Below are 17,123 nucleotides of genomic sequence, written 5' to 3'. Positions count from 1 at the left end.
TAGGAGATGCAGCACAAGCAGCACAATGCCGCGGTACCCTGGGATTCACCGCGGATGCAGGGTGAAAATGAGGTGCTCAAGGCCAGATTGGATGGGGCTTTGAGCATCCTGATCCGGGGAGAGGCGTCCCTGTCCGTGGCACGGGTTTGGAACTGGAGTGGGATTTAAGGTCCCTGTCAACCCAAACCATTCCACAATTCCACAATTCTATCTTTTTTACTGTAGTTTTCCTACAAATTGAAGAGAATCATAGAATCATTTGATTGGAAAAGACCTTTGAAATCACCGAGTCCAACTGTATCTGAAGATGAGGAAACTTCCCAAATTCAAAAGTCAAAAAAACCAAAAAAAACCCCATACACTGAGTCCTGTGGATTTTCCAGACTGTTAAATCATGTCTTGCACGCAGAGCCAGATTCCTTTCCAGTCACATGAGAGCACAAGGTAAATAAACTTTGCAATTATTAGCAATTATCTCTGGAGTGATTAATTTCCATGGATGGTATTTTTATGAAACTATACAAATCAGGTTAGCACATAGTGTGATAGATATATTAGTTTTTTCTTTTAATGAAATAAAACTGTTGAATAAACAATTATCTTCCAGTGCTTATAAATATTAATATAAATCTTGGTCAGCTTTTGATAGAAAGCTGTTTTTCAGAAGAATTCTTAGTCCCACAGTATATTTAACGAGCTATTGTATTGTCACTCAAAAGTGCATCAATTATACCTTGATAGAGGTAATTAGACACAAAACAAATTACACACCCGTATGATTATCAGGAAGCTCGATACCATCCCCTAGCAGTACTGTTGGCAGCCTGTGTTCCCACACCTCCTGCACAGTGCTAGGTAAATCCAAGATGATGATCTGTCATCGGAGACCCTGGCTAAGCTTTCTCCTGCGGCCTCCCACTCGCTGAGCCCTCCAAGGCTTTTTGCTTCTGTCTGGAAAATCCAAGTGCAGCAGCAAAGGAAAGCAAGGAGGCCCAGTGAGAGCACGGCTATTGCTGGGCGAGCAGAGGTCCAGCTCTGGAATTGCTTTAAAATGACAGGTTTTGACCCCCTAAGGTTACTCCTGCCTTTGTCCCGGCAATGCTCATGTCTCTACACTCTAGCTCTCAGCAACACTCGAGTCTACAGACTCCACTCCTTGTTCAGCAGATGCTTTATTCTCCCCAGATACCACCATCCTACTCAAACATTCTTCTGTGGGACCAGTAACTAGAGAGGAGGTGGCATTGCCATCAGGCACACCCTCAGACCAAAGAGCCATCAATCCAAGTATCCTGCCTTCACAAACCAGGGAGAGGATGCCTCAACCTGGCAGCCCCAAATTCCTCAGCCGTCGCCCTCAGCAAGGTGTCAAACACCTTTTCAGAGCAGCGCAGCTTCACGTCTGTGTTAAACACTTGGCACAAAACAGGGCCTGTAGGGAGGCCCATGTCATCCCTTTGAGGGTGCAGGTATTCCTTCCCCTGCTTATGTTCGGTGCCACAAATGAGGTTGGAGCAGGGCCCCCGCTGGGGGTACAGGATGGAGGTGCCTGGTACACGGAGGGGTGGCCGGTGCCTCCTGGGCTCTGGGCTCGGTGCTGTGCCAGCCGCCGGGCAGCCTCATCGCCCACGCAGGTGGCAGCTCAGCTCTCCCAGGGGAATTTGTGTCCCAGGACTTCCCAATCCACCAGTACCGGACCCAAAAAGAAGCTATTCTGGAGGAACGTCCCATGGGGAATTCTTCTAGGATAACTCTTTCTGGGTAATGATTAAAAATAGCTGAAATTAAAACGTAGGCACACTAGTCTCCCTCAATCCCACATCGGTCAGGCACTTGGGTTTAGTTTAAGGCTGTGGAACAAGGATATTTGAGGGTTTAATCCTCTAAATAATGCCACTTTCAAGGTGAAAACCTTAGTTCGGGAGCCCCCGGGAGAGACTTTACTCATGCCTTTGCCAAGGAATCTTGGCTGTTAGTCTAAACCGATGACAAGGACATCCATGCCACCAGGTGACCAGCGTTAGCCATGGTCACTTGCTCCCCCGACTCCCCCGTAAGGCAGACCTGATGAATGCCTATTGCTCTGGGAAGTATTAGCACTTCTCTCCCTTTGACAGAAACAAAAGTTAAGGTTATTTTAAATATTCCTTGTGGTGAAATAGCAACTTGATTAAAAGCATCCCATAATCTGTTCCCAGCTTTAAAGCTCTATGTACAAAAACCAGTGCAAGATGTTTCGCTCTTGAGAATAATTGAAATAAAGGCTTTCTCAGAGAGCATAGGTGAATAAATTCCTCCTCATCCATCCCATACCCTTATTTAGGGTCTGTCCCTCAGAGCAGCATAAATACTACCTAGACCCGAAGCCTAATGGCCGTGTGGCTTTTCTCTCTGTGGAGGCTCCGGCACGAAGCGCAGGGACGTGGAGCAGAGCCCAATGACAGCCAGGCTCACGGCCACGCCGATGCCCATTAACGTGAGGGTCTGCAGGGAGGAGGGAGGCAGCGAGGTGGGCAGGAGCCGGTCGTGGCGCTCAGCCATGTCCATCATGATGGCCTCCATCTGGAAGTACGTGCCGATGATCCCACACACATGGAACACTTGGTGGCTGTGCCCTGCAACAAAGCCAAAAGCACTCGCTGAGAAACTCCTTGGGCTTCAGTAAAACCCCACGGTGAGGGCACCTAGCATCCATCGCCTCCAGGCACCACGTTTTTAAATATTTATCCTACTCATTTCTGTGGATTTTATCATTGTGCCACTAGAGCACAGAGATATTCCTTTCCAAAACGCACCTGGCTGTAATGGAAACAAGGGACATGCAGCTCGCTGCTGTGGTCCTGGCACACGCGAGGTGTTGAGGAGCACCATGCTTGTGCGCCGCTTGGAGGAGAAAGCAGGGAAAACCCTTTTGTGTCCTGGGTGGGTGCTCCTGAAGTGCCCTGATATAACACCATGAAGGACCACTATGCAACAAGTAAGGGGGTTTTGCATGGAAATGAGTGCTTTGCGGTCACAAAACCCTCCATGAAACATTTTGGAAGCAGCAAGCTTGCCGAGCAGTTCCCGCTTTACCCAGGCAGGGCTGCTCTATCTTGTATGTAAACCTACATCTCAAATTTCCAGCAGGGAATACATTACAACCTCTGGGAGCCACTCATGCATTAAGGCACTTTCTTTCTGACAAGAATAAGAAAACAATGCCAGCTTGCCGTGTGGGCACTTACCGATGTAGTCAAAGTGTCCCGGCGCAAGTCTCTCTGGCAGATGGCTGGCGAAGATGAAGCATGTGAGGAAGGCAAAGACGGTGTGCTTGTAGTGGACCAGGATGGCAGCCTCCGTGCAGCTTTCTGCTGCGCACAGGTAGAACTGCAGCAGCAAAGAGGCATTCACGTGGAGATACCATGCAAGGAAAAAGAAGGGAACAACTCATTTCTAAAAGAGGCAGTACCATCCCCCAAGTCCCCATCATCTCCGACTGCCCATCAGCCAGCAACAGGGCATGGAGTGCAGGACCCAGGGCTCAATACAAGAGCTGTCACCTCCATTTCATGCAAATCCCAGCCCTGCATCTCTTACCCTTAGACCTCCCTGCAGCAGAACTCCCATCCCGCTCCAGTTTAGGAGCTGGAAAACCCCGTGTTTAAAGGCAGTGATTTTCCAGCATGGGCAAAGTTTGAGCACAGCGCTTTGAAGTGAAAGGAATCTGCCTATCAATAGGTACAGGAAAAAATAACCAAATCTCTTTTCCTGCTAGAGTTTGTTTTCCTTTTAAAAAAAAAAAATAAAAGGCTGGCATATTTTCCCAAGTATTTTCAGCCTAAGATGAAGCAGTTGATTATTTCCAACCCTGCAGAAAATGAATGTCTTTCTGTTGTGAATATATATAATATATAGGCATACCCGGTAAAAGAGAGGGATACTGTCGAAGAGGTACGGGTACACAAAGGCCAGCGTGCGGTAAGCCTTGCTGAACCGGGGCCTCTCCACCTCCAGAAACCTAGAGGAGAACAGAGAAGGCATTTTTCATGGCACAATTAGGCTAACGTAAGCGCTGGGTTCTGTCAGTCGTTTGTTGGGGACAGTGGATCGCGATACATAGACTGTCCATATGTTCTCCCACAGATGCCTCTGATATCAGCCAGAACAAAGCCTTTTTTTATCTGCTGATGGTATTAAAGCTGTGACCACTCTTAGCTACCGTGGCTGAGTCTGCCCTGCTGAACCCTGAGCTGGGGGAGGAGGGATTTAGGGGCCACTCTTCCCTCTTCTATGCTCTGTCTCTCGCAGGTGTGTCGCTGCAGCTTCGATAACAACCTTTTTTACATCATCCTGGCATGACTGATTATGCTTCTTTTACCATTGCTCATTCCCCAAGGAAGCAGTCATGGCACCAATCCTGACAATATTCCAGAAGCACTTGGCCAAGGCCCTCAGACACACGCTGTGAATGTTGGGGTTGTCCTGAGCAAGGACAGGAGTTGGACTCGATGATCCTTGTGGGACCCTTCCAACTCAGGACATTATATCCGTGTATGATTCTCTAACCATCACCCATCAGTGCTAGGAACAGAGCCGGTCTTTAAACAGCTGCTGCCCCTGCAGTTCTTTTTAACCGAGTTTTCACTCTCGGCTTTGAATACAAGCTTTCTGAGCACAGCAATCAAGGAGAATAAATATGCCGTGGTTTGGAAGACTTTGTAGGTAATGCAGCATTTGGGTGGTGATTGTCACTGTTTGTTAATTAAGCTGTATTGCAGCTTATGTCTGAAATGCATGAAATATCACAGCATCCTTCTTTTTTACGTCCTCCCAAGGCTTTGTGATTGTCATTTCAGAGAATGCATGGAGGGAGTTACTGAAACCACAAAGTAAGTTAAATTAACAAGTTACTTTTTAATGACATCACCATTACAATAGAAGAAGCAGCCCATTGATTATAATCAGACCATGGCTGAGTCACCACACCTAGAGGGGTTTAAAAGACGAGTAGATATCCTGCTTGGGGACGTGGTCTGGTAGCAGACTTAGCAGGGCTGGGGTCATGGTTGGACTTGACGATCTTAAAGGTCTTTTCCAACTGAAAGCTTTCTATGATCCTATTTGAGGAATGAAGAATCTGTCTGCATTTTGTTCCCTATGAAATCGAGCTGCTGAAGTGCATGATATTCTTTACAGTTCAATTCATGAAGGAATTGACCACCCAGGTCCCCCTAAAAAACAGTACAAAAACCGGAGCTGAGTCACAAGCCATGTGCTGAGCCCTCAGCCTACTCTGCCACACAGGGAATGCAGCTCAAACAACACCTGGAGGTGGAAAGCCCAGAGGACTCGCTCCCCATACTGGCACAGTCACAGTGCCCCACACCGACCCCTGCCCCACCAGCCCTGGGGCAGATGGGAGGCAGCCGTGTGGGCATCGGGATGCTCCCTACCGCGCGGAAGGCTCTATCATCCAGCCCATCACCCTGCCCTTCCACTGGTGCTCTAAACCAGGAACAGAAAACCTCTCTGTCCGATGCCTCCTTGCTGGGAAAGACCAGCTTTTCTAGAGTTTTAGCCCAATGTGGAAACAGGGAGGTTAACCTGAGCGGAACTACAACCAACCTGCCTGCAAAGCAGATGAGGTCTATCAATATGACCCAAAATGTGGGTTGAAACCCCAACAATTCATCTTATGCTCAAGAGCTGCTAACTGCGGAAGGGTTTTTGTCTCATTCCTTCTCAGTCTGGCCTTCCACCGTGGCTTGCGGCTTGCCCAGAAGACATCACGATGATGCTGAAGATGCCTCCTGTATCCTGTTTTCTCCTGTATTTCTATTTACTCCTGTATTTCTATTTACTCCTGTATTTCTGCATGATTCCTCCTGCATTTTCCTACCGTGGCTTCCCTTCTCGTGGAATGCTGCTATGTTCCCACCCTGCTCAACCAGTGCTGCGCTCACCCTTGTCCCACTCCTTCACCCGTGTACTGATCCAACCCACGCTCCTCTGTTGCCTCAACAGAGCCACCGTGTCGCAGCCTGGGCACATGGCCAGGCACACGGTGACCCCTCGGACACTGCCCTCTTCGTAGAGAGGCAGCATGGGATGAGAGGCAGCAGAGTTTGAGCGTGCTCTGTTCTCCTCGTGAAAAGCCCGTATGGGTTTTTCTGCTTGCATGGAGATGCCAAATCTCTCCAGCATGAAAGAAACCGCGGCTGCTCATCCTGCATTGAGGGGAAAGCAGCCGGACGCTCTCTGTTTTGGTGTGACAGGGGTATCTGCCATCACGGAAAGGATAAACACACTTATTTCAGTCCATCTGCATGTTTGGCAATTCAGGATGCAAACCAACCGACCAAAAATTCTTACTGTTGACTCATCAGCAGCCATCTAGGATTGGAAAGATGACAAAATTTGGTGTAGCAGCCTAGCAAATGCCTTTCTTCGGATGCCCCCCCACAAGTCCCTGCCTTCATCACGCCCTGCATGCTCCTCTGCATTAACCCATATTCCTCTTGACCTTCATCAAGTGCATCAAGAGCCTGAGCATCCTCTGCCACTGCATTTGGCCGCAGTGCAGAGCCTCTGCTGGGTTCAAGTAGCCCAGAGCTTCCAGTCTGAGCATGAACCACTCTGAAACAGCCAGGCCCACCTCTGCCCTTGCGTGACCCCAGTCTTAGGCAGCCATGGACCTTCCCGGTGCCTGGAGAGAGCCCTGCCCAGGGTGGGGTTGGTGGAGCAGCCCCGACAGCATTGCTGCGTGGCTGCTGAGCCCTGTGTGAGCTGGGCAGGAGCAGGAGCGCCCAGGCAGGTCCTGTCCGAGTGCAGTCAGCTTGGGACCATCACTGCCCATTGCACAATTTGTTTTTGGTCCGCTCCCCTCCATCCACCCCCCTGGTTCACAGGGAAGCTTTTCCTGGTGTGACGCAGCCCAGGGTGACGCTGAAGCGAATGCAGTGGGTGAGCAGCACCCTGTGGTAGGAAACGGGGTGGCCCATGTGCCAGTGGTTCCCCTCCTGTACTCAACAGACACTTAAATGAGCCAAATTTGCAGGACCAGTAAGGAATATTGAGAGCTTGGCACTTTTCCCAGCAGGAAGACACAGCGATGCTTGGCCACATCCCACCCTGCAGCAGCCCCTCTTGTGGAGCACAGCCAGACGGGTGATGTGACTTCTTCCTGCTGGGACACAGGAGCTCCTCTCTCCCTACCAGGAAGACACCCCAAAAGAAAAAAAAAAGACACTCCAACAGATAAAGAGACCCCAAAACAGAAGGAAGGAATAATGCGAAGTGATTCACGCTGCTTGTGAAAACAGGAATTTTACGTTTCTCAAAGCAAACAGCATGTTGTCACAATGACAGACACGAGTGCTTTACAATCACAGCCTTCAGGGAGGTATCTGCCATGAATTAAATAAAAGCCAGTCCAGCTGGAGATCTAAACACGGCATGGATCGCTGGAAATCAGCTGATTAGCTTGGACATTTGAGATATTCCAAACAAATTGTCTAATGTCATTCAGGAACAACATACCGCACACACAGTGTTGCTCATGCTTTACAAATGATGCAATCGGCTGCAAGAATGTTGAGTTTCTGCCTCTGCAAGGCTGTTGCACGCAGATATAAGCACACACACATATAAACACAGATACGCACATATAAACACGCACACATTTACACACACGCACACACATAGACACACACACAAACACATGCACACAGAGCTCTTAGGCTGATCCATGCCTTCGGCAGGACTGTTCTCATGCTCAAACCTAAATACAAGCTTCAATGCTGGGTGCACAGGACCTTTTGGAGGTAATGCTAGGAACACCACAGCCCAAAGAAGGTGCTGAAGGTGGGATTCTTCCTGCTGGGCGTGCACCACATGAAACCTCCTTTTGAATTTCCAGAAATTAAAGCTACTTGATTTGTTTTGTATTTTTCATCATCAAACTCTCCTAATGCCAAAACACAACACATTTCCAAAACCACAAGTGCCCTTCTTCCCCTTCCGGAGCTTAAGGCTTATATCGTTACAATACAAGGCTTTATGAATAACCCTAATTAATGATTCTGCTGTAGCAACCAGGGTAGACAAAGCAGAAGCTCACCTGGAATAGCAGGACAGGCTGGTGCTAATGATGGTGTTGAACACTGCAATGGGGACGTAGCAGTGGTGGAAGGTGCTGTTGACCCATTCTGCTGGGAAAATGTACGCCGAGTACGCCAGCGCAGACCCTGCAAAAGCAGGAGGGGCCCAGTTAGCACCTGAGCTCCTGCTGGGACGCTCAGCATCCTCCCGTGAACCTTTGAATCGGCGCCGGGCATGGGGCACTCAGGAAAGGGAGAGATGGATTAAGGTAGATAAGCTGTGAATTAGCTAAGGGTAGCATCGTTTAGGCACCCCGGTAGCAGCTCCTGCAGACACCATTCACTGAGAAGCCAGAGCACGCTGTGCCTTGTGAAGACCCCAGCTGCTGCCTCTTCCCCTGGGCTCACCCCCCTTGAGATGCCACCAACATCACTGACAGTGGTTGTCTGTAATGAGGGCTTCTTTCCTCATTCTCCAAACACCAGAGTGTCTCATCCCAGGTACAAAACCCAGCCCCTGATTACTGTTTGGGACAGGGTCAGAGGTGCTTCCCCATCCCTCCCAAGCACCAGGGAGGAGGAGAAGGAGGAGTACAAACTACACACGAGCTGCCACGGCTGATGGAGTGAGATCCATCTGATCACCCAAGGACCTCCCTGTGCTTCAGCTCCTGCTGTCCTGGGGGCTGGTACCAAAACCTGTGCCAACTCGCCGGTCCTTACCCAGGCTGTACATGCTGAGAGCCGCATAGTCAAAGAAGTAGCAGATGTGCCGGGCACGGGTGGACATGGTGCTGAAGGTGTGGGCGCAGCTGGAGGCCAGAGGGTAGATGCAGCAGGTCAGCAGGTAGGCGAGGAGCGGCCAAGCGTGGGGGTCCTCTGGGCCCCCCGGCCCCCGCAGCCGCCCCACCAAAGTCCACACGAAATACCTGGGGGTAGAGGGAGCTGAGCATCTCACCCTTGGGTTCCCCCCACCCCTGCTCCCCACCACAGAGACCCACCACCCACTCCCATGGATGCTGAAGGTCCAGGACACGGTACCTACCAGGCAGGTACAAAATGTGTCCAGATATTCAGGGTCTCATTCGTCATTTGGAAGACACTGAGGAGGCAGTCTGCTGCTGAGCTGCGGGGGGGGCGATACCCAAAGAGGATCCCCTGCTCCCGGTACCCCTGCAAGGCAAGGACTGGCACCAGTGGCAGCCAGAGGAGAAGGAAGGAAGGTTGCCAAAAGGAAAGTACCCATAACTCAGCACCCAGGACCCTGCCGTGAGGACAGAGTTGTACCCCTCTATGGGAGGTGGTCCTGGTGAGGGGCTGAGCACTGTCCCAGGTGGTGACAGCCACCCCAGCACACTGCTCCCGCTCGTCACCTCCCCAAATCCCACCAAGCCTCGGGCTTAGGGAAGAAAAGCTCCTCTCTCACCTTAGGCACTTGGTTGATGCTGAGCAGCCGGGGTAACTTGAGGCTCAGCATCGTGCAGGTTGGGGCTCTGGCTCCGTGGGATGTTTCTGGCTTGGCTTCCCTGGGGATGAGCCCCAGCAGTGCCTCACACCCCGCCTGGCCGCATGTCACACCCCACTGGGGAAGCAATGGGTTGGGGATGGGGCTGCCCTGGAACGGACAAAGTGCTGCTGCCTGGGCTCGAGGTGGGTGAGAGAGGCTGCCTGGGAAGAGAGAGGCGTTCGTGAGGATGTGGCACAGGGTCCCAAACCCACACATGCAAATTCTTCCTGGGGGTTCCCATGGCTTGGGCAGGGGAGACGGCATCCATCCCTGCAGGAACTGTTGGGAATCCTCCCCACCACCCATGCCCAAAATGAGAGGAGGGAGAAGGACCATGTATCCCTATGCCCACCACTCAAAGGGACTGAGCCCCCGCTGTTATTGCCCCAACAGAGCCAGGAGTGATGAGAGAACAGCACCCACATCCCCAGAGCACCTCAAGGTCACACAGAAAGCTCTGGGCACGGGCTGGGGGGCTGCAGGGTGCAGGCAGGGCCCCTTGGGGAAGTGGGGAGGATGCAGGGTCCCAGGCAGCACCTGGGTGGATTCCCCTCTGCCCACTCCCCACCCAACATCCCAGCACTGTGGTGCAGCCCCAGCATCTCCATCTCTTACCCACCGATGTCTTTGGCAGTGCTGCTTCTCCGTGCCCCACCTCCACCTCCGCTCTGTGAAATAAAGGTGAAAAAAAATCATCCTCCTGTAAGGAACCACCCGGCCCAGGGGAAGAGGGGTGAGAAGGGAGCCTAAGGTTTGTTTTGTGAGATCAGCCTCTGGAGAGCTGCTCCCAGGATGGCATTTCAGCTGCCACAGCCATCCCGTAACTTCACACCAGGACGGACTGAGCTTCAGCCATCAGCATAAGTTGCCAGTGCTGCACAGACACTGGGCAATCCCAAAGAACCCCCTTCGCTGCCCTTTCCCAGCCCCTGGCATTGCCTTTTGTCTTCCCCTTCTTTTCCTCCCCCTCCCCAGACTCTACCTGTCTGTGTGGCCAAGCAGCTCCAGTGCAAAACGCCGTGGGCCACCGTGTGCAGGGAGTGCCCGGAGAGAGGGAGGTGGCTGGGAGGTGGTTAAACAGGAGGGAAAAAAATTAACGAGGCAAAAGAGCAATAAAGCCAACACAAAATAAAATTGGAAATGCCTTTAGTTAAATATTAGACTTAAATCAGGAGCTTTTTCCCAGCTGTGGTGCTACAGGCATGCTGCCTCCGAGCTGCACAGAGGCTGCAGCCCAATGCGATCCCCTCGGCGTTCCTGCACTGCTCCATGGTGGAAAGGGGACCCGAACTCTGTGGTGGCCCCCAGAGCCTCAGGGTCCTGCTGGAGGGCAGGGAGAGAGGACAGAGCTGCTGTTGGCTATTTGCATGCTCCAGAAATAAAGGGCAGCCTGGTACAAAGCTCTGCCTTTTCCTACCCACGCCACACGCCTGATATAAACACAAATGAGGGCGATGATGGGAGAGAACGAAAATAATGTCTCTTATCTCGGTGCAGCCAAGGAAGCGGCGCAAGCTCTTCCCAAAGGCACGTCGAGGGGTGCAGAAGCCCTGATTTGCAAAGAGCCCTTGGACAGGAGCCCCGAGCTGGGCGCGCTCGGTGCAACCCGCGCAAACACGTCCGAAGCAGGGAGCTGGTCCCCTGCATGCACCCCATGCCGGGCTGCCTCCGTGGAAGGACGTGGGAAGCACTGGGCCCAGGCTTAAGGAAGAACTTGTGTTTTTCAGAGCAAAATGAGTCAGAGAGCTGCGGGGCGCAGCAGCAGCCCGGCACACCCTGCAGTCCTGTGTTTTCCTCCTTTGGCTGACTTTTCCACCCGGGGAGCGGTGCTCCCGTGGCAGCCACGTGGGGCAAGGGATGGGACCACAGAGAATCATAGAATCCCTAGGCTGGAAAAGACCTTTGAGATCATCAAGCCCAACCATACCTGTCCACTGCTAAATCATATCCCGAAGCACTTCATCTACCCATCTTTTAAATACCACTCGGCAGCCTCGACCTCTGCAAACGGACTCTTTGCAAACAGCAGGTCCAGCCTCAGCAGGCTCCCCCGGCTGCCTGTAACTGCACCTCCTCCTCCTCTTCATCCTCATCCCCCCACGGATGCACAAAGCCCCGTGGGGATTTTGGCTCCTCAGGGCACAGCTCCAGCCCGGGAGCCGTTTGTGTCTCCTTCACCCAGGGAAGGTTCCTGCCTGGCACTGGCTTTCACCCTTAAAGGCTGCAGCTTGTCCCTGGTCCAAGGAGCCCTGACGTGTCCCCTGCCGCCTCGTCCCTCCGCCGCGTGCCTGGACTTGGCTCCAGCGAGCACGGAGCCGGCTGATGGCACAGCTCTCCCTGCCAGCGTCGGTCAATGGAGGGGAAAAAATACTTTCACTGTTAATTATTAACTTCCATGACTTTCTGATAGCTGCACAAGGAGAGAGACTAGTTGAGCTGTAAAACCAGCGGCTTTGAGCGTTCGGCACCGGCGTCAGCAGCATGGGACATGCCAAGACCTTTTCCAGCAGAACAACAGAGGCTTTGTGGGAGGCTGTTGTTGCTGCGGGTGGCTGCTGGTATCTGCTCGGGCTCCAAGACGAGCAGGCAGCTCCGAGCACACGCGGAAGCTTAAGGCTTCCCAAAACGAGTGCGTTTCAGGCGCGTGCTTTAGCGCTTTGCCGGACCCAGCACTCTCGTCCGTCCTCCTTGGGGGGTGGCTGTATCTCAGTGCCCCGTCCTGCTCCTAAAACAATGCTGAGTGAAACTTCCATGAATTCTTCCAACGAGCAGCGCAGACACAAGCTGCTGATGCCGTGGGAGGGCAGGGAAAAGCACCGTCCTGCAGCCCCACCATCCCCATCACAGCACCTCTGGAAAGCTCCCAGCCTCCCAGCGCAGACCCAGGGGCAAACTCATGTCGTGCAAACCCTTGGCATCTGCAGGACAGCGTGAAAAGCAGCGAGCTGAAATGATTCAGAGGGGAAAAGCAGAGCAGCCGGTACTTACGGCGCTGCTCCCGAGAGCAGGGCTGGGTCGGATGCTGAATTATCACCGGTGCTGGCTCCGGGCAACCATATTACTCATCTGTGTACAAACACAGCCCACATGGTTGAGCCACGCTGGACGCCGGGTTGGGGCGTAGGCAGCCAAGCGAGCGGGCTGGGGCAGGTTTGCCAAAGCTGGCAGCCTGGCAGGAAGGGCAGGGAGGCTCTGCCGAAAGCCCTGCTTGCTGCCAGCTCCCCACGGGATGGTCCTCGCGTCCCAGCTGGGCTCAGGGGAAGGACACGGCGGAGGTCAGCCCCGCCGGCTGCTTTCCCAGCTGAGGAGCAAATTAATTCTGGCTCGTCTTTGAGTGGAACAGGAAAAAGGCAAGAAAATAAAACCGGAAATAACTGTGGCCAAACACTCTCGGATCGTGCTCTGGATTAGCTTCGGCGGGGCTGCAAGGAAGTGGAATAAGGGCAGGAAAAGATATTAAATCCCAGACCGCCCTGTGCATCTTCAGCTCCCAGGCCCCTCCACTTGAGCACCGGAAAACACCCAAAAATGTGTTTAACTCTCTCCAAAGAGACTGTAAAACCAAAACCCTGCTGTAGATGAAGAGGGAGGTGCTCCCAGAGTGAAGAGTTCATTACATCATTCCCGGCTGGATGGAGGAGCACAGCCAGCCAGGTGATGGGAGTCCCCTTGGCCACCACAGAAGAGCTCTCCTTACGCCTGCGCTGGCTGCAAAACCCCAGCACGGTTCCCCTTCTGCGCGCCAAAGCCTCTGTTTGTGCCGCAGCCGTTGGTAATGTGTTTCACAATGTTTGAACAGGGCAGTAGATGGAGGAGCGCGAGGCGCTGGAGAGGGATGCGCGGGCATCGCTCCTGTATTATTAAGCAGTTGGAGGAGCCAGAGCCGGGCGTAATGCGCTGCTCTCAGAGTGCGGGGAGAAGGCGTCAGGGTCATTTGAAATCGGGGCTGGTGAATGTGCAGCACTATCCTGCATTTTAATCACCAGGACGAATCTCCTGATATCAGTTCCTGGGTGTAAGTGTGTTAACCCTCCCCTGCCAGCACTGCAGCATGGCTTTGCCCCAGACAACCGCTTCCCAGGGCTCTCTGATCACCCTTTTGGGTGCCGTTCCTACCAGGAGGGATGCCCTGGGATGAAATTGTGCCCGTTTCCCAGTTTCAGAGCCTTGCTGGCTGACCCACCAGTGAGGGGCAGCTACTGGGCGAGCACAAGGCTTCATAAAGATGGGTTCTGCAATGGAATCCAAAGCCGAACAACCCCTGTGCAGAGGGCAAGGTCCTGCCAGCAAAACCCAAACCCCATGGCCACAACCTCTACTACCACCTAAAACATCTCCAGTGGCAAATGGGAGCCTTGGCAGTGCAGGAGGAGCTCAGGGATGATTTTTTTCCCAGCAGGGATGAGCCAAGGATGCGAGGATGGACATGTGCCGGCAGAAGCTGATGCTCACCCCCTGGAGTGAGCCCACACATAGGGCTGGGTTTACCAACAGCCCTTTTATTTGGATGAAGACAGCAAAGCCATTCCCAGGCAGTACGAGGAAGACAATCTTATCACAGCAGTGCTCAGAGCATGAGTTCTATTGTGGATAAATGGGTGCCTCTGGGTCCCCCACAGTTCGTGCAGCACTTTTGCCCTCCTTGGCACAAAATTAGGATTTGCTTTGTGGGCACATGAGGCCACGTCCATGCTGGGCACACACATGTCTGCATCCAGCTGTGGGACAAGGGACAGCTTGGCTCCTGGGGGCGACTGGCACTGACTGCATCCCCCGCGGCCCCTGTCCCTGCAGGGCTATGGGCCAGAAGCACGAGCAGGAGAAAAACACTGCCTCTCTGCACACCCCAAGCTTTCAGCATTGATTGTTTATTTTAAACCTTCTCCTGAGGTCTTTCTTCCTCCAACCCACTGCCCACAGAGACCGAGATGCAGATTTACTTTACTTACCCCCTTGCCTGCCCGGGTTTATGAGCTGCAGCCGGTCAAATGAGCTGGAAAGGATGAAATCTGCTGCTGCACTGTAATAAAACCATGCAAAACCTGAAAATGACTCCTGGATGGTTTTACACCATCATGGACACAAGCCCATCAAACAATCCATCTGCATTTATTTGCGCTGGCAGCTCTCAGCAGCGCAGGAGAGGTTGATACCCGCAAGGACTTTGACCCCACTTTGGGCACAGTCCCCAGCCCCAGGCAGGACTTTCTTCCCAGCACAGTGTACAACAGCCTGGGAAACTGTGTGATTCCCAAACTGGGGCTTCCACTCCTGCAGACGCTGTGCCAGCCCCACGGTGCCTCCTGCAACCAGTGCCATGAGTTTCAAACTTCCCAGAACAGCTGAACTCCAAGTATGGGGTTTGCAGCAAAGTAGGAACTGAGCTGAAATACGAGCAGGACATCCTGGGGGTCTGGAAACCAGCAGTGAGCACAAATCAGCTTTTGCTGGGTCTTGTCGCTGGGGTTGAAGCACTAGGAAAAGGCACTTTGTGGTGGGGAAGCTTCTGGCTGCACTGCTCAGCTGCCTCACAGGACCGAAAAAAATGGGAAAATTGGGTGGGAAATGGGAAAATAGAGAGGAAAATAGGGAAAATTGAGAAGATAATGGGAAAATTGCGTGGGAAATGGGGAAATGAGGCACAGCACCGAGGTGCTGCAGCAGTGCCAGCAGCTCTAGCACCTGCACCTTTGGTGAAGGTCCAGGCAGCCCAAAACCCCACAGGAAACACAGGCGAGTGGCACATCCAGCCCCATATCGGTGCAAACGCCTGGGTAGGTCTAAGAGGGCAACCGGAGCTGCTGGACTCAGCATCCCAGTCTCCCTTCTCCGGCCTTGCTGCTGGCATGTGTTTGCCAAAAGCTGTCCAGGATCCACCCCAGCAGCGTCAAGCTCTGCTCCAGCCTGCAGTGAGGCTCAAAGCTGCTGCCACAGCCCAGCTTCCAGCAGCCACGCTTTCAACGAGGGTGTTAAAAGTCAGAGAGGATGAAAAATCATTATTTGAGAGTTCTCTGGACCTTGCTGACCCACGGTGGTTAATGGGGAGCACCTCCCTGCACATCATCCGTCCCTCAAGGTGTGTCCGGGCACAGCCCCGTGCAGGTCTGAACACCCAATCCAGCTGTGCACACCCAATCCAGCTGTGGACAACAACCCCCAGCTGTGCACAGCCCCCCCTCCCCGCAGATGTGCTCATGCATCTTCTCATCCAAGTTGCCTGTAAAGGTAGTGATTGTGAACTGGAGCTGCTCCAAATGGTGACAATCAGTTATTCCAGCCTGGAAGAGGCTTTAGCTGGGTGCTCCTGTGCCCATGGCACGCATGCTGGGAGACCTGCACCACCAGTTCTGTACGGCGCAGAACGTCATTCATCTGCTGTGTTACTGTTTAAGCGTGTTATCTTTGACTCTGCCCCTCTGCTCCGCTCTGGTGAGATCTCACCTGGAGCCCTGCGTCCAGTTCTGGAATCCTCAGCACAGGAAGGACACGGAGCTGTTGGAGTGAGTCCAGAGGAGGCCACGGAGATGATCTGAGGGCTGGAGAACCTCCCGTACAAGGACAGGCTGAGAGAGTTGGAGTTGTTTAGCCTGGAGAAAGAAGGCTGCAGGGAGACCTTAGAGCAGCTTCCAGCACTGAAAAGGGCTCCAGGAAAGCTGGGGAGGGGCTCTTGATCAGGGAGTGCAGGGATAGGATGACAGGTAATGGTTTTCAGCTGAAAGAGGGGAGATTGAGATGAGATTTTAGGAAGAAATGCTTTCCTGTGAGGGTGAGGAGGCTGCAGCCCTGTAATGCTGGTGGAAACCACCACCCTCTGCCCTCAGCTCCAGATCTCCTGTCTCCCAGCCTCCTCTATCTCAAGGAGTTGGGGGACTCACGACTGAGCTGGTCTTTCACCCCACAGGTCACCATTGAGCCCAGGAGTTGCCTGTGGAGCAGCTCTGGCTTCACCCCAGCGTTTCCTCCCTTCCGCCTCCACCAACGCTTGTTCCCTCCCTCCTGCATCCCAGCAGAGACCCAACATCTGGGAAGCGATGTGGGGAGCACTGAGGTGGCCAATCCTGGCTGGAAACAGGGGATCCAGCCCAAATCAGCACTCTGGCACACCCTGGGCAGGGAGCAAGACTGTGTCTGCTGGCACAGCCGAGCTCTTGTGACACATTTCTGGCTCCTGCCTGCCTTAATTAATAATTTTCATTACTCAATGAATAGGCTGACATGTTCTGCTAACAGAGCGCGTGAGGGGGAGGATGTGCCCATGCTGAGGTTACTGTTAAACCTTTGGGGAACACGGGGGTACAGCAGCCCCAGGTCAGAGCAGGGATGCTGTAGGGATGCAGTGGGCAGAAGGAGAAGAGCAGCCGTGGAAAACCGATGGGGAGGGAAGTGGGTGCTGAGTAGGAGCTGTGGTGTGGTAGAGGAGCCAGAACCTCGTGAGAATACCACGACTCCACGGAGAAAATCACCCTTGACCCTCCCTCTCCATCACCAGCACAAGAATCTGGCTCTAAATGTTACCCTTCATTTGGGAAGTGTTT

At 53.0% G+C, this 17,123-nt stretch overlaps 1 protein-coding gene across 8 annotated transcripts; it reads right to left on the bottom strand.

Annotated features, from left to right (window-relative positions):
- Positions 1-414: 414 nt before the first annotated feature.
- PAQR5 (progestin and adipoQ receptor family member 5) lies at positions 415-14,556 on the bottom strand. 8 transcript variants are annotated; one of them, XM_054078098.1, is made up of 10 exons: positions 14,538-14,556; positions 10,571-10,650; positions 10,208-10,256; positions 9,508-9,749; positions 9,127-9,254; positions 8,805-9,010; positions 8,102-8,228; positions 3,904-4,000; positions 3,228-3,369; positions 415-2,615 (listed from the first exon to the last, which is right to left on the bottom strand). In XM_054078098.1, the coding sequence occupies exons 4-10, from the start codon at positions 9,556-9,558 to the stop codon at positions 2,368-2,370; spliced, it is 999 nt and encodes a 332-aa protein (XP_053934073.1). In that variant the 5' UTR covers positions 9,559-9,749; positions 10,208-10,256; positions 10,571-10,650; positions 14,538-14,556; the 3' UTR covers positions 415-2,367. The 8 variants fall into 8 exon arrangements, with proteins under 8 accessions (XP_053934073.1, XP_053934071.1, XP_053934076.1 ...); XM_054078096.1 differs by lacking the exon at positions 14,538-14,556 and adding an exon at positions 12,577-12,932; XM_054078101.1 differs by lacking the exon at positions 14,538-14,556 and adding an exon at positions 12,577-12,638 and having other exon boundaries at positions 9,508-9,745; positions 10,204-10,256.
- Positions 14,557-17,123: the final 2,567 nt, after the last annotated feature.

Source organism: Cuculus canorus, chromosome 12, assembly GCF_017976375.1.
Source record: "Cuculus canorus isolate bCucCan1 chromosome 12, bCucCan1.pri, whole genome shotgun sequence".
NCBI lineage: Eukaryota > Metazoa > Chordata > Aves > Cuculiformes > Cuculidae > Cuculus > Cuculus canorus.
The sequence above is the reverse complement of the archived record's forward strand: the minus strand, read 5'-3'. Positions and strand labels throughout refer to the sequence as shown.

Coding starts and splice junctions, on each gene's coding strand:
- PAQR5 (XM_054078098.1), bottom strand. CDS start 9,558: ATGCTGAGCCTCAAGTTACCCCGGCTGCTCAGCATCAACCAAGTGCCT. Junction 9,255..9,507: donor GCATCAACCAAGTGCCTAAG/GTGAGAGAGGAG, acceptor CTTGCCTTGCAG/GGGTACCGGGAGCAGGGGAT. Junction 8,229..8,804: donor TCTCAGCATGTACAGCCTGG/GTAAGGACCGGC, acceptor CTGCTTTTGCAG/GGTCTGCGCTGGCGTACTCG.